The sequence below is a fragment of the Macrotis lagotis genome, chromosome 7 (genome assembly GCF_037893015.1).
Source record: "Macrotis lagotis isolate mMagLag1 chromosome 7, bilby.v1.9.chrom.fasta, whole genome shotgun sequence".
In the NCBI taxonomy this organism is placed as follows: Eukaryota; Metazoa; Chordata; class Mammalia; order Peramelemorphia; family Peramelidae; genus Macrotis; species Macrotis lagotis.
In genome coordinates this window covers 24,955,738-24,972,133 of record NC_133664.1, presented here as the reverse complement: position 1 = coordinate 24,972,133, position 16,396 = coordinate 24,955,738, and the positions used below count along the sequence as shown (strand labels likewise).

The following is a 16,396-nucleotide window of genomic DNA, read 5'->3' as shown; positions in this document are numbered from 1 at the left end:
TTTTCTGAAGTCTACCATTTCATGATTTCTTACAGAAAAATGGTTCTACATTACATTCACATACCACAATCTGTTCAGCCATTCCCCTCAATTTCCAATTCTTTGTCATTACCAGAAGAGTTTCTGTAAATATTTTTGTACATGTGGGTCATTTCCTCTTTTATATGTTTTCTTTAGCATATAAATCTAGTGGTAGTATTGCTGGATCAAAGGGTATATACAGTTTTATTGCCCTTTGAAGCCCACAAATCTTTTGCAAACAGACTGCTGTCCAATCATCTTTCCCTCATCCTGTACATGTGAAGTTGATTTTTAAAACCCAATTACATGTGACATTTTACATGTGCTACATTTAATTTCACTTTATTAGATTAAGCTCAATATTCTAGCCTTTCAAGGTCTTGAGTTTGTTATTTATTGTCTTAGCTTGTCCCCTCAGCTTTGCATCATCTGCAGATTTTATGAGCCTACCATCTCTGCTTTTACCTAAGTCTCTGATAAAAATGCTAAATGGCATTGGGAGAAGCACAGACTGGGAGAGGCCCAGTACAAAAGACCATATTATAAGTAGATATTTGCTAAGTTTATTATTTTATAATTTGTATAGATCCAAATTGAATGACTTTGGGAAAAGTCTCTTATCTCCTCTGGATTTCTTTCTTTCTTTATCAAATGCAGGAATTGAACTTGATCACAAATTCTTAACCCTTTTTGATATGTTGGATACCTTTGGGAATCTCCTCAGAATAATTATTTCAAATAATTGGAGGAAATGTTAAATTTTAATTAGTTGTTAGCAAAAATTATTTTCAGTGAAGACCATGACATCACTGAAGTGATGCCATGACATGCATGTGAATTGGGTATGAGTGAGGAGGGGTCTGTGCTAAGTCACTGGCCTCACTTTCTCCTTTGGAGCCACCTGGGTCCAGTAGGCAGAGATGTCCCTGGATATGAAGATGTAATGTTTTCCCCATCTAAATTCAAGAGCCCTTGAACTAGATGATCAAAAATCCCTTCCTGTTCAAAATCCTTTGATTTTTTTTGACAGAAAAACCTTGAAACTTTCTACATATGTGGTCCAGGAACATAAAAATATTAAAAAGGATATGGAAGAGAGATGCACTAATGCATTTTTGGTGGAGTTGTGAGCTGGTCAGACCTTTATGGATAACAATTTGGAACTATCTCCAAAGAATTATAAAACTGTGCATACCTTTTGTCTCAGCAATGCCACCATTGGCTCTGTATCCCAGAGATCAAAGAAAAAGTAAAAGAACCTACACATTTTTTTTAAATCGAACCAAGCCCAACATACTTAAAGCAGCTCTTTTTTTGTAGTGGTAAAGAACAGAAAACTCAGGAGAGTGGATAAGCAAGAAAGACTGGGAGAGAAGTTTTACACTGATTACCAAACTGAAGGTCTCTAGACCTCACTGTAAATGCTCACTGGGCTAAGCTCATTGTTACACACCTATGCTAGGAAACTGAATTATTTCCATTTAAATTGTTTTAAGAATATTCTGAAGATCACCTGGCAGGATATGATTGAGATATTGAGGTCCTTTCTCAAATTAAACTGCCAAGCATTTAAACATTCCTACTGAGAGTACAACTGAACTGCCAAGTATGCACTTATCAAAAAAAAAAAAAACCCAAAACAAAAAAACCCTCCTTTATGGAGAATTCACCCAAGGCCAGCACTCATGGCAGGGGAGGGGGAGGGATGTCAGAAGAAGGGATACCGAGATACCCTGAAGGTCTCTCTTAAGAACTTTGGAATTGATTGTGTAATAAGGGAGACACTGGCACAGGACTACCCAGCAAGGTGTGCCCTCATTAGGGCAGCACACTCTATGAGCAGGGTAGATTGAAGCAGCTCAAAGGAAACATGGGATGGGTCAGTTTAGAGAACCGATCCCAGGTGTTCACATGGACTTTTTGTGCCCAACCTGTGGTAGAGCATTCCGAACTCATATTGGTCTGATCAACCACAGTTAGACATGCTGTAGCTTGTCTCTAAAATAGTAGTATCATTTTGATATTCTTTGATAAAGAAGGACAAAAACCAAGAACCAAGGATAAACAAATTATGATATATAATTATGATGGAATATTATTTTGCTATAGGAAATGACAAAAGAGATTATATCAGGAAAAAAACTTGGAAAGACATATGCACTGATACAAATTGAAATGAACAGATCTAGAATATTGTATACAGTAACAGCAATATTGTAACAATGATCAACTGTGAAAGACTTACCTACATTCAATCTAATGATCTATGATAATTTCAAATGATTCATGATGAAAAATGCTATTCACCTCCAAAGAGAAAACTGATGTACTGAGTGTGCATTGAAACATTTTTTTCCATTTTACTTTTCTTGTTATTTTGATTTTTGCAAAAAAGGCTATTATGGAAATATATTTTACCTGCCTTCACATGTATATTGGGTGTCATATTACTTGCCTTTCCTATGGGTATAGGGAAAGGGAAAAAAAATTTTGGAATTCAAAATTTTAAAAATCAGCACTAAAAATATGTTAAAATATGTGGTCCAGGAGGGTATCCATAAAGATGACAGACTAACACAAGTGATTTTTTGGTATCATGGAGAAAAAGTATCAATATCATTAAGTTCTTTAGATCTATCTGAGATTTATAAAATGTGCTCCCACATCCTTTATTTCTTTGATTCAAGTGATTCTTATACAGCTGAAATTGCAATCTCTCATGACTTAGTAGAGGGTCTTCATGAGTTACGCATTCAAAATATGTGATCACATTGAGAACTTAAGGCTGTGATGGCGTGCCCCTGCAAATGGGACCCCATCATAGCTTTTGTAGTTTGGTCTAACTTGTCAGAGCTTGGACTCATCTGAAAAGACTCTTATGGAGAGGTAAGGTTATGAATCTGACAGATTTTCATTCTTCAACATGGGGGCAAACTTGCAAAGCTTGGGTCACCTCTTGTGCTAAGACAAGGTATTAGAGGGAATCAGACTTTAATGGCTAAATTGTAGAATTTGTGATGTTATCTTGAAGAATGGACATCCGTCTACTATTGGCCAATGCTACCCAAATCCACAACTATGAGAGATTAAGGGGAAGGTTGTTTAATTTATTAAACCTTTCCACCATTCAGAAAACTTCAGGAAGGCTCCTGAGGGTGTGGAGTGAAGGAGAGGATATGACAGAATGATAATTTCAGTCAATCAATTTGAAAGGTCAAGAAATGGAAAAAATTATCAATTATATTGTTAAAATTGAGAACTCTGAAGATTCAACTGTTTTGGTAACTGTCATTGGAAAGGTAGAAGAAACAAAATTGTTTGAATCATACACTGAAGAGAGAAACAACATCAGATAAGACTGACCAGGATGTTATGATTCATTTGAGTATCTGGGTGGAGGGCATTAAAGGTCAGAATTATATATGAGATTTATATTACTTGTAATCCAGAAATGCAACCAATTAAGGTAACAGGAAAAATAGTAACAAATACTTCTAATGACTTGGAGATCTAGATTTTGGGAATATTGCAAACTGCCTGCATGCATGAAGCAGCAATCTGCATGCATAATTAGGCACCCAAATGTATGCAATCAACAGTTTTGATGTGCAATATATTTTCATTGAATCCATATTTACTTAAGACAGATGTATACAGAACAATTGAGTGTTCCAAAAATACAAGGGCTGGAGAATGAGGGAGATATTTGTATGTAACAATAGGAATTTTTTAGAACTGATTTCTAAATATAGAATAGCCAACTTTATTTTTAATATAATCTTCATTCAAACCCTTAAAGAAAAGCACAAACACATTTTGGAAGAAACAAGCATGGCAAGAAGGATCAAATTCTATTCAGCTGCTCTAGCTTCTGTCCCACCATGTGACTCTTCTCCCCCCACCCCATGTTGAAGAATGAAAATCTGTCTGATTCATAACCTCACTGCTCCAAAGATTTCTTGCCTCCTTGTTTGCCTACAGTCAAGGCTCAGATGCATGAGTATTTGAAGATAGCTCTTTTAAAAAAAGGATCTGTTTGAATAAAACAAATGACCAAGATGTGTAGTTTTTATTTCTTTCCATGTAAGTCCTCTCAGATGATAAGAGCATTTGGAATTTCTTGGTATATTCATTTATTTCAATGTTTATTTTTTGACCTGCGTATTTTTTTCACTATACTATAATGACATTTAAGCAATTAGTTAAAATTTGCAAGTATGTTATTACATTATTTTCTTAGATCCTTGTAAGGCAGGCCCAACAAGTAATATTATGTCCATATAATTAATGGCACTGAAACACATCAAAGTCTAATGCCTTTCCCATGATCTTATAATTAGTAAGTAACAGGCAGGATTAGAATACCAGTTTTTTCCCACTTTGACTCTCACTCTAATGCCCTTAACCACCAGAACTGCTGCTCTTGTACCATACAGTGAATCTCATGCTGAAGCCAACTTACTTTTTTCATATATTAATCTTTAATCTCCCTGGCATAAGCAGTTCTGTCAAAGATGGTGGGCCATCTCTATTTCCTCATTTTGTAAACCCCTTAACCAGTGTTCCTGGGAACCCTCTATATCATATGACACTGGGTAGATACCAAAAGTCTACTTCCTTTTGCAGTCATACATCTTCTGATGACATATTTTTTACTGCTTCTCCTGCACAAATTTTTGTTAATAGTATTTTCCAGCCTACTCACACCCACCATGGGCCTGTGTTCTCAGCTTAACAATGCCTTAATGAGAAAAATTGACACATGCATTGAGGACATTCTGGTTAAAGGTTGAAGAAGGGAGTTGTTAGGCCTTTCCAAATTATGTTCTATGGAGGTTCATATCTTTATAGCCACATAATTGACTGAAAGGTTCAGAGAATGCAAGATCCCACTGGGTTTATTGTTTGCTAACTATAAAAAACAATTAATTCAATGGAGCAGAACACTACCCAAAAGAATCTTCTCTAGCAAAGAGTCTCCCATGGATTTGTCAACATCAAATCTGATTGCTTAGGATATATGACATTAGCAATATCTTCATTTGAAGATCATTTTCCCATTTAGATTTCTAATTGAAAACATATACAACTCCAAAGAAATCAGTTTGGATGTTTTTTAGTTTTTTTTTTTATAAAAAAGTAAGAGTTAAGATTAAAGATGACTAATTCAGCCCTTAAGACTTTCTATTTCATAGTGTTACTTTCAGTTGATTTGAAGTCAGACCTAGATTTAAAACTTGATTTGCTTATTATATGATCTCTAGTAAAGAGATAATTTGTATAATGCTGACCTCCACAGAATTATGTTATGATCTTCCAGAGGATGTTAAACACAGACTATGGAAACATGAGTTCAGGTCTTCTCTTGTATACTTTCATGAACTTGGGCAAATTACTTAATGAGTCTGAGTCCCAGGATCATCATATAAAGATGGGAGTGCACATGTTATTGTGTGAATCAAGTGTGAAATGATGCTAAAGTCTTTTATTATCCTTAAATTTGATGATATACACAATGTCCCAAGCAAATGTGTGTACTTACTATCAAGATATATGGAGACTAAAAGAAATTCTCTTCACAGTTATCAGGGCAAAACTATGGAAAGAACATTTAGGATTCTTAAATCTTTGGTTTGTGAACATTTTAAAAAATAGTTTGTGTATTTCGGTGTGTTTGGTTTCCTTTTCAATCCTATGTAATTTATTTTATGCATTATTTGAGACTTCAGCTATGCATTTATTTATTGGTAATTGACCAGACTTCACATTACATTTTTATGTAATATATATGATTTTATGCATTTAAAAAGTTTTCTGAAGAGTCCATAGCTTTCACAGATGGCCAAAGGAATCCTTGACCCCCAAAATGTGAAAACCCCCTACCTGGCTTCTTAATGAAAAAACCTGGATTTGGTTTCTAACTCCATTGCTTACTCCTAGTATGACCTTGGGCAAATGAGTTAGCCTCTTTGAATCTCAGTTTCCTTTTCTGTAAAATGAGCCCATTGAAGGAGATGATTTTTAAGGCCTCCTAGGGCGTAGCTCTTTGAGTCATTGAAGATAGTGACATAGCACAGGACCAGTTGACTTGTTTTAGGGGGAAATGTGTAACTACTACATAAAAATTATATTGAGCATGATGTGATGCAGAAAGGAAGGATAAGATTTCTCCGTTTCTTCAGGTTCACCTCATATATTCATCACACCTTAGCCGTGAAATTTTCTGGGAAATGAAATCAATACTTCATTCATCTAATTTATTGGGGGATATTATGGGTCCCCAAGCAGAGGAGCAAAGGGCATCATTTTCATAATGACCGGCATCCTTAATGCCCATGGAGCTATTCCGGAGCCTAGTCTCAGGGCCACTCTGGTAAGCCCCTCCCCCTCGATGTTTCCATGAAGTTGCCAGGCAGTTCCCCAGGACAATGTGATGTTATATTTAGAAGTGTAACCCGATCACCTGACGGTGAGCCCTGATTTAAGAATCACCAAGTCTAACCTTGCCATTCATTTGAATGTAGCTATCTAGATCCCCATCAAGAGATAGCCGCTGCCTGACCGCTGGAATCCTAACCAAGGGCCAGACCGGCCCTTCCGAGGCAATATACTTGCAAAAGAGCCAACTTGCAATCTGAAAAAAAAAGGAAGCTAACATTTGGAAGGGGAAAAGATCGAGGCATATTGCAGTAAATGTCTGCCCCTCACTCCCCCCCCCCATGGAGCCTGGGCTGCCGACATTTATTGCAAACTGGGAGACAGAGAGAGACAGAGACACAGAGAGACAGAGAGAGAGACCGAGGGAGAAACAGAGAGAGAGAAGAGAGAGGGGCCAGGCGGTCCTGTCTGCCCTGTGGACAGGTTCGAGCCCCGGCGCCGGCAGCGGCACGGGCAGGGAGGCCGATTTCCTGGCCGGAATTGTCTCTTGGTTTTCCCTTGCCAGTCCTCCTTGTGCAAAGCTGCGTGGCACGCCGCTGCCACAGCAGACACAGGGAGAAGGGAGAGAGAGGGAGCTCCAGGCACACACACACACACACACACACACACACACGCACACGCACACGCACACACACACACACACACACACACACACACACACGCACACACCAAGCACACACTCACTCCGACACACGCGCGCGCACACACTCACCCCAGCCCCTGCCAGGCGACTGGCAGCCGGGAGATCGCAGTCACCAGTGGAAGGGGGGGCGAGGTGGGGGGGTCGGGCGTGGGGAAGGGGGGGGGGCTACGCCAGCCACAATCGTGCCCATGCTCGGCTCTCCTCCTCGCCGCCACCACCTTGCACAGGTCGGGAAATCGCTTGTTTTCCTTCGCTTTGGGGTAGCACAGGCTCTGGCCGGGGGGAAGGGGAGCGGGGGACGGAAGCCTAGGCGGGCGAGCCCCGGGGGCCGGGGCGGGGGTCGGGCCGGGGCTGGGGTGGACATTGAACTTTTCCTCGGCGTGACCAGCATCTCGGCAGTTTCCCCGGGCTCATCCCGGCGATCTGCGCTTGCTTCTTCCAGTTAACTTTGTTCCAGAGGCTCCCGGGGAGGGGGTTGGAGGTGGGGGGGGGGGGCGGCAGGGGAGAAAAACAAAAGGGCTGCCTTTGGGACCCGGCTAAGGAGAGAAAGTAAATAAGCGCCGCGCCCGGCGGGGGCTCCGGGGGGAGCCGGGCGGCCCGGCGGCAGCTGCCAGCCTGGCTGTTTCGGGGAGCTTGAAGGCCACCGCACCAAGGACACCCTCACACACACACACGCACGCACACACACGCGCACACACGCGCACACACATGCACACACACGCGCACGGCGGCCCCGCCGGCACAGGCGCGCTCTCCGTGGAGCCCCAAGTCTGGCCGTGCTAGGGGCGCGGAGGGAGGGAGGGAGGGGGAGGGAGCAAGGGGGAAGCAGGGAGGGGGGCGGGCGGCGGAGAGCCCGGGGCGGGGGAGAGCCGGAGCCCGAGCCGGGCGCAGCGGAGCCCGAGCGCAGCGGAGCCCGAGCCGGGCGGCCCCGAGCCGGCTCCCGGGCCGTGCGCGCCGCGGGCCCCCGAGCCGCCGGCTGCCAAGTCCGTGCCCGCTTTGTCTCGCCCCACAGTGAGCCGGGAGATGGAGATGGATGTCGAGGGAGTCGCTCCGTGCCCGGAGCCCATCCCCCACTCCCCGGGGGCCGGCGGAGGCTGCCAGCAGCCGCCCCCCCCGCCGCCGCCGCCGCCGCCGCAGGATGAGCAGCCGGGGGAGAGCGCGGCCGCCGCGGACGGCCGCCCGGACAAGAGACCCAGCGCCGAGAAAGAGGACAAAAAGGTAGGTGTGCCGGCCCGGCCCGAGCGCCCGGCCCGGAGGGTGGGGTCTGCGGGCACGGGGCGGGGGCGACTTTGGGGAGCGCGGGCGGCGCCGGCGCGGACCAGCCCGTGCGGACGGCGGGGCGGCCGGAGCTGTCCGGGGCGCGGCGGGGCGGCCCGGCCCTCCCGATCCCAGGGCGGGGGCGCCGCCGGCTCCCTGCCTCCGGAGCCACGAGTTGTGGCAGATGTGGGGGGCCGGGGGGGAGCAACCCCGATGCACACGGAGGCTCCGCAAAGTTTCCCTCCTGCTGAAGGCAGCGGCCTCACCTGGCAGCCCCCCCCCCAGCAGCCCCTCCAATCTGAGTCAGCCCTGCTGTGTCATTGCAGACCCGAGGACAGCTCCTGCCTCCTTGCCGTAGGCAGGGACGGCCCGCCCGGCTGGGCATGGAGTTCCAGGAAAGATGGTTCCCACTGCCTTCCGCCCCTGCCCACCCTCTTCAGAGATCACAAAGGGGAAGACATGGCATTTTTAGAATGGCCCTGAGCACAGTGCCAGCCCAAAGCCTCCCCAGAAAGTGGGTTCGTCCCTGGGCATTGGGGCATCTTCCGGGAGGGCACCTGCGGGGACGACTTGAAACTTGGGGGAATTGGATGGGAATTCCTCCCCTCCTCCTCCCCCTCCTCCTCCCCTCCTCCTCCCCCCTCCTCCCTCCCTCCTCCCCCAAAAGTTATGATTTGTGCTTGGAAGCCGGAGAACTGTGCTCCAGGCCATTTACTACCTCCCGCTTGGGCCGATCGCTGGAAGCCGAGTGGGCAAGATGTGGATCCCAGGGTGGCTCCCTCTGGGGAAGGCTTCAACCTTTGACTTGGGCAGTCGCCTGCTTTCTGGGAATGCTTCTGAGACACAGGTGGATGGGAGCACACTCTCACTCTGGCCGGAGCTCCCTAGCCTCCCTGAACTCAGAGTTGGGTTCCCTCGAGAAGTCTTGGGGGGGAAACATTGTGTCTTCCCGGAAATCCCGAGTGGTCAGGAAGCAGGGGCTAAGATGAGCATCGGGGCTGGGTGGCAACCGGAGAAAAACCAGTGAGATGCTTTGCAAGTCTTGCCATTGGAAGTCATTTATGGGGTTGGTAGTGTTCTGCAGATGGGGGGGGGACCCAGACGATAAGAAAAAAGAGGGGAAAAGGCAATGGATTTTAATATTCTAATATACTCCGCTTTTCAGTAACTTGATTTCATGAATATTTAATTGTCATGACTGCATATTTACGACTTCAGATGACTCTCTGGGCCCGATTTTATGAAACCACCCTCTTAGAGCAGAGTTTTATCTAGCTGAACTTTAAATCGATGCTTTAAAATATGTTTGGGAAATAATTGCAGCCTACAGCTGGTCCTGCCATCTCCATATTGTGGGTTCTCCTGGTATCTTGAGCAGAGAAATTTCCTGCCATCAGCAGAAATCTGTGCTTACTAGTTACTCTTGGATGCACCATGCAGCCTGTCTAATGGTTTGTTGTTTTTTTTTTTTTACCATGGTGGGGAGCAGGGAAGCAAATCCAGTCCCCATATTACTGCAGGTGAAAAGAGGCCTGAAAGGGGGCTGATTACATTTAGTTAATTAGCATGTGCAGATAATTGAGTATTCCACTGATGTGATTTGCTTTATGTTTGTCGGCAATTTCTTGAGGTAGAAACAAAATACAACTTTTTTTTCCCTCCAGGTGTTTGCCTTAAAAAAAACATAGATCAGACTCCATCCTCATCTTATCCCAGAAATCAGCTAGGTTAACTCTTTAATGGCCACTCCATTCCTGCAAGAGACTTTCCATCCTGTCTTTTAGAAGAGTTAGTGAAATGGGGCCTAGACCAATGGGACTTCCCATAACTGTTTTTGTCTTAAGTAAAGACCAAGGAAAATTATGTATTTGATTTTTTTCTTTTTTTAGAATGAACTTTGGTTTCATTTGTGATCAGGAATTTAAGGGGTTGAATTAGTTTATTCCACTGTGATGAAGAACCAAATCCAAACTATAATAGACTTGGGTGTCTTAGCCAAACTGGGAAGAAAAACACATGCATCTATATCTATATCATCTATATCTATATATCTATATCTATATCTATATCTATATCTGTATCTGTATCTGTATCTGTATCTGTATCTGCATCTGTATCTGTATGTATCTCTTATCTGTATCTGTCTGTCTCTGTCTCTGTCTCATCTCTATCTCAGTCTCATCTCTATCTCTATCTCTATCTCTCTCTATCTCTATCATTTCCATTATCTCTATCTCTATCTACATATCTATATCAATATCTGCATATACACACAAAATGGGGAGGTTGTTTTTTTAATATGAAAATAGGGAAAATATATACTTGGTTGTCTTTGTGTTTTCTCAATAGTTACAGAAATGCAGACTGGAAATATGAGAATCTATACCCCTAAAGCACAAGTCTTGTAAAAAAAATCTTTATTTTGTAGCTGCCTTGGATCCCAACACAGCTCCTTGGGGAAAAAAAAAGCATTAAGAAAGCAATAATATTTTCCCAGAATGAGTTTTGAGGCCATTGCTTATTCTCTTTCTTGGATTTCCCCAGTTGTCCAGTTGGAATGACTTAGTTCTAAGCTTGTCTAGGGACGAAAAATAGCCAGGGCACTATCCCAAGTTCTTAGCAAGTCTTTGGTAACCATAGCAGTAGCATCTTCACTGGCAGAGATAGACAGACCTGCAAACTTTTAGGGTCCTTGCAAGTTTCTTGAAGAGTCATAGATTTATAGCTGGAGGGAATTCCAGACTTTACTTCAACCCCTCATCTTGCAGATGAGGAAACTGAGTCTTTGAGAAGCTAAGTATCTTTCTCAGGGACCCACAGTTGCTATGTCCTCCTCCGGCGACTCCAAAACAAGTATTCCTGTTGTTTTAATATTGTTGGGAGTTAGGAGGAAATAGAAAAATAAATGCTAGAAGTCATATATTTTCAAAACTTTCCAAAACTAATTCATCCCCTACCAGGATGAAAGACACACTGGGACAGTTGAGACAATACCCCATTTGGGATGCCAGACTAATTTACATAGTACCAGTTTTACTGATTATAACCTCACTTGCTCCCTCTTAAGGTCTCCAGTGTCTGTGTTCAGCTAAGTAAAAGGATTCTTAAATACAATAACAAATCACCCACAATTTATAGATTCCTTGTATTAAAGACTGGAAGGAACCTTGACAGGTTACCTGGTTGATCTTTGTGATTTAAAGCACCACTGAGACCCCCTGGGAAGAAGAGGCAAAATTCCTTTTTCCAAATAAACTGTTGCTATTCCCTCCCCAGGCCCCTTTTCTTTAGAGACAGCAGAATATTGCAGCACTTCTAAATTTGGAGTAAAGCTACCTTGTCAAGGTCCAGGGTCAAATCAGGGGACCTCCCTTGGCTTCATTGTCTTCATCTGAGAACGAGGGTGCCTATCTCAGAGGACACTCTTCAGACTCAATTGAAATTTTCCTTGTGAAGCCCTTTGTAAACTTCAGAGTGCTATAAAAACCACCTGTTATTTGTTTTCCCTACTTCTCTCTCTATTCTAGATAAAGAATAATTACTAGTCATCCTCATTAGGATTGGAGGCCCTGGCTATCTGAAGAAAGTTTCAGAATGAGCCCCAGCATCCTTTTGTTTAGGTTTTATAATCTTAGATGTTTAAACTGTCTTTCCCTTTCTTTTGTTAACCCTTTGATTTTTTTCTAGTATTCAGTTATGCTCAGGAAAATATTTCTGAACCTACACTCCTCTCCCAATTTTTAATTAAAAATTTTTTAACAACTAATTTTTAATGATAATCATGACAGAATCACGGACAATCTCAGTGAGTGGAGTTCTCTGACCCTTCCTGACTGTGTGACCTTGCTCTTCTTATGTCTCATGGCTCTCAAGAGTTTGAAGTTGCAGACTTGTATTAGTGGAGAGAATTTCCACACCATGAGTTCCCTAATCCAATGCAATTATAACATAAAACTTTAAAAATGTGAGCCATCCCTTATGTTGTCCTTTAAGGTGGCACTGCACATTTTATATACACACATACCAACTTGAGGGCTCAGTGGACAGACCATTGGACCTTGAGTCAGGAAGATTTACTCTCTGTCTCACTTAATCTCTGCCTCAATTTCCTCATCTACAAAATGGAGATAATAATAGCACCTTCCTTCCAGAATTATTGTATAATGAGACGATATTTGTAAAACATAAGGCAATACGTAAATGGCGGCTCTCATTATACTTGCCTATGTGTCACCAAACTCCTTGTTTGTACAGAGATCCAACTAGATCCCTTAATCCTTGAAAGAAGGGTTGGAAATGGCTTTCCTTCCTCCTGTCTGGTCTATCAATTTGATTTTCTGCCACTATGATTCTTGGTTAACAGGTGTGTTTCATGGTCAACAAATGGTCTACCTTGATTTAACTGAATAGACCTTGTGGCCGTAATACTGGGAATATACAGACAAAACAAAATGGACCCTACTCTGAAGGCACTCACTTTCTCCTGGCCAGGGGAAGGGGTGGGGATTAAGGGAATTTTAGTACATGTTCACATAGAAGTGTACTCAAGGCCTAGAAAGTTGTCAGAATTGTAGGGTCAAGAAAGGGTTCCTGTCAACCATATTTTCTTGGAAGATAGGGATTCTAAGAGGCAGAAGTGAGGTGAGAGTATATTCTGACCTCGGATGGGACAGCCTCGAGGAGGCCACTGCTTGTGCCAAGACTTGGGTAAGAGATAAAATGCCATGTATAAGGAGCACTAGTAGGTCAAGTTCTCAAATAAAGGGTGGGTGAAAGGGGAAGAAATATGAAATTAAGACTGAAATATAGCTAGGAGTCAATTGTGGAAAGAATTTACCAGTTTGCAGCTCATATACACATGGTTTTCTGTTTTTGTTTTAGTATAAAGTAATTACTGCTGATTCACCTTATCAGATCTGCTGATTGTTTCATTGAGTGAAGGATCTGGAAGGTCCACTAGTCCTCCAGGCTTGATGAGTTCTGACAGTTTGACTGGTTCACACTGTGTGTGATGGGAGTGGGGGAGCCATTTAGTAGTGTAACCAGTCATTCCTGATGGGTGCAGGGAGTTATTAACCAGAGCCTCAGCTTCTTCTATTCCATTTTACAAAGTTTAGGACCTTTTCTCTACCTGGTGAGTTTTCCACTTAGAGGTGATTTGAAAGTTAAATTTAACATGTGGGGAAAGACCACATTTTTCTCTTATTCTCCAACATTGTGGTCAAGTCTAGAGGTCAAGTGTCCCAATTCCACAACATGGATCTGCTGGGAACTTGGCCAGAGTCTGTTTGAAAGGCTTGAAGAGAATTGACAACTGCTGGGAATCAGTCTTGGGAAAGGTTATCACTCTCTTGTTTTATTTTCTGAAAACACTCTGAAAATATTTAGAAGTGAGAGTGCAGGGCAATTTGTAACTGCACAGAAAACAGAAAAGTTTTATCCTTGTCATACTTTTTTTTTTGGTAAAAAAAAGGTAAGGAGGAAGGAATTAGGTAGGTATCGTGGCAGAGAAGACTTAAGTAAAGGATTTGAAGTTATATAAGACTTGAGTTTGAATCCCAGCTCCACCAATCTGCCTCTCTGTGGCTTTGGGCCAATGGCCTCTCTTGATCTCTAAAACATAGATGGGAAGATTAGGAGAGGGGTTCTTAACCTCAGGCAGATGAATATTTTTTAATTGATAACTTTTCCATTTAATTTCAGTAGAGTTTAGATTTCAGTATCATTTCATATTTAATAACATTATTCTGAGAATAGGTGTCACCAAAATGACTGTCCAAGTGGGCAAGAACACCAAAAAGATGCTGTCCCCTAGACTAGAAAATCTCAAGTGGTTCTTTTTTCTGGTGCTTAATGACAGTTTCCCTGGTAAGACCACCTATATCATAGATTATGTGCAGCCTGTGAGAGTTCAACCTTTCCTCATGGCCATAGTGCATTGATTAAACTTTGGCTGATTTGGTTCCTTCTTTCAAGGGTTGAGGATCTTTCCATCTGGTAAGTTATCCAATGCATCCCATGTAGGCTTTTAATGAATTGTTTAATAAATGTGTTGAATTCTTGACTATGAAAAAAAACTAAAGAAAAGGACCAATGGAAGAGTGGAATTTCATAGTGAGAGAGTGAGTCACCTGACATGAGTTCTAGCCCCTTGCTGGCAGCTTTCTCCCAGAGGCCATCATGGGCAGGACTGTCTTGTTACCCAGAAGGATTATGTAGATCCTTCTGATATGGATCCATGAGTGGGGGGGGGAGGTAGTAGATGAGTAGTTAATGATCACTCATCACTCCCCTTTTCTTATACTTTACTTATCTGTAGAGAGAGGGGATGACATCATGAACTGGGGGTAGAATCAGCCCTTCTCAGGGATTTATGGGATGTATTAACCTGGGCAAATCACTTGGCAACTCAGTGCTCAGAGTGACTCTTTAAGACTGTTGCAGAACAATCTTTGATTCCTCACTTTTATTAGTGCCTCCTTCTGGGTATTATCCTTATTTTATCTTGTATGGATCAAATTTGTCTATAACTACTGTTTGCTTATTGGCTCACCCATTAGATTGTGAGTTCCCTGAGGGCAGGGACTATCTTTTACCTTTTTTTTAATATATTTTCACATCTATCATACAGTAGGGCCTAACAAATATTTGTGGACTGATGCATTGGTGGAGGGTTGTTTGCTCTCTATTGATAAAATCCCAGGTTCAGACTCCCACCCCCTCCTCTAATTTGTTGTGTATTTATTGTATTGAATATAAACTGATTTTTATGTCTTTAGTGAATGAATTGAAGAAAAGAAATAGACAGTTGGTTCTAACATTTTCTTATTGAAGATCAGGTTCTTTCTGGCAGAAAGGATGAGTTTGGATTCTGGTGATGGGGGCAGCTGTGTTTCCTGGCCATGGGAACTGACGTCTAAAACTGGCCTATACATTTGAGCCCAATATGGGGCAATTTTGAAAATGTTATATGCATATGTCTTATACAATCCAACCAGGTGGGTTTAGGGAAGGGGAACCTGGTTTCTGGCAAGGGCCATTTAGATAATTATAACATTATTCACAGGCTATATTTGGTCATACATTTAAATTGATTCACCCCTAAAAAGCTGCTAGGTTTATTGAATTTCGAATCGGACCTGAAGTTGCCTTGGCAACATCACACCAATACAGCCTTTCGTCTGGAGGTTCCCCACCCTGGCCCTATCATTCTTTTCCTGAGGCCTAGGAATTCAAAATTGAATTGTCAACTATGCTAATGACTTTCATTGATGATTTCCCAGATGGAAACCTAATACTGGATAGGATAGGAAGCCTTGTCATAGTAGGAAAAAACCCTTTCCTGGAAATCTGAAGATATAATAATGATAATAATCATAGTAAATTATATTTATATGATGCTTTCTTTTGTGAAACACTTTTATTTTTTAACTCATTTGATCCTTACACCACCTTTGAAGTAGATGTTATATTTAATCTCATTTTCAGGCACAGAGAGGTTTGTGACTTTCCCAGGGTCACTTAGCAAGTATTGAATCAAAATTTGAACTTAGATCTTCCTGAGTCCAAGTCCTGTATTTTATCCACTGTATCACCTAGCTTCCAGGCTTGGGTTGTCCTTCTGTATTTTACTACTAACTGTGTCTTCTTGGGCAAGTTATCCTTTCTTTTTAGGTTTCAGTTTGCACATCTATAAAGTTGAAGGAGGAGGATTAGACTGGTAGATTTCTAAGACTGTTTTAGCAGTGTGGTTATGTATTATGTTGAGGCACGCACATATAGTATTTGGTCACGTATTCTGAAAATAAGTCAGAAGAAAACAATGATCTTGCCCTTGGACTTGGCATTTATTCTTGGATTTTTCTTCCACCACTGATTAGCAAGTGAGAATTTTGAAACTTAAAAGCTGGTTGGCCTTGGATCTAGAAAGCCCCAGATAATTTGTTGGCAGGGCAGACTCTAAACCAACATTGATACAATTTACGGATACAGTTGATACAGTTTAGCAATTGAACCTGAGCAGGGAGGCACAAGGGA

The 16,396-nt window shown here is 42.4% G+C and overlaps 1 protein-coding gene across 2 annotated transcripts in view; it reads left to right on the top strand.

Annotated features, from left to right (window-relative positions):
* The window catches only part of ZCWPW2 (zinc finger CW-type and PWWP domain containing 2), a 475,923-nt gene that overhangs the window by 219,201 nt on the left and 240,326 nt on the right, over nucleotides 1-16,396 (top strand). For both annotated transcript variants that reach the window (XR_012470450.1, XM_074195633.1), the window contains exon 8: nucleotides 8,115-8,320. Coding sequence is in view for 1 of the 2 variants with exons in the window: in XM_074195633.1 (XP_074051734.1) it covers nucleotides 8,115-8,320 (206 nt within the window). In the remaining variant the exon portion in view is untranslated. The remainder of the gene's footprint in view (nucleotides 1-8,114; nucleotides 8,321-16,396) is intronic.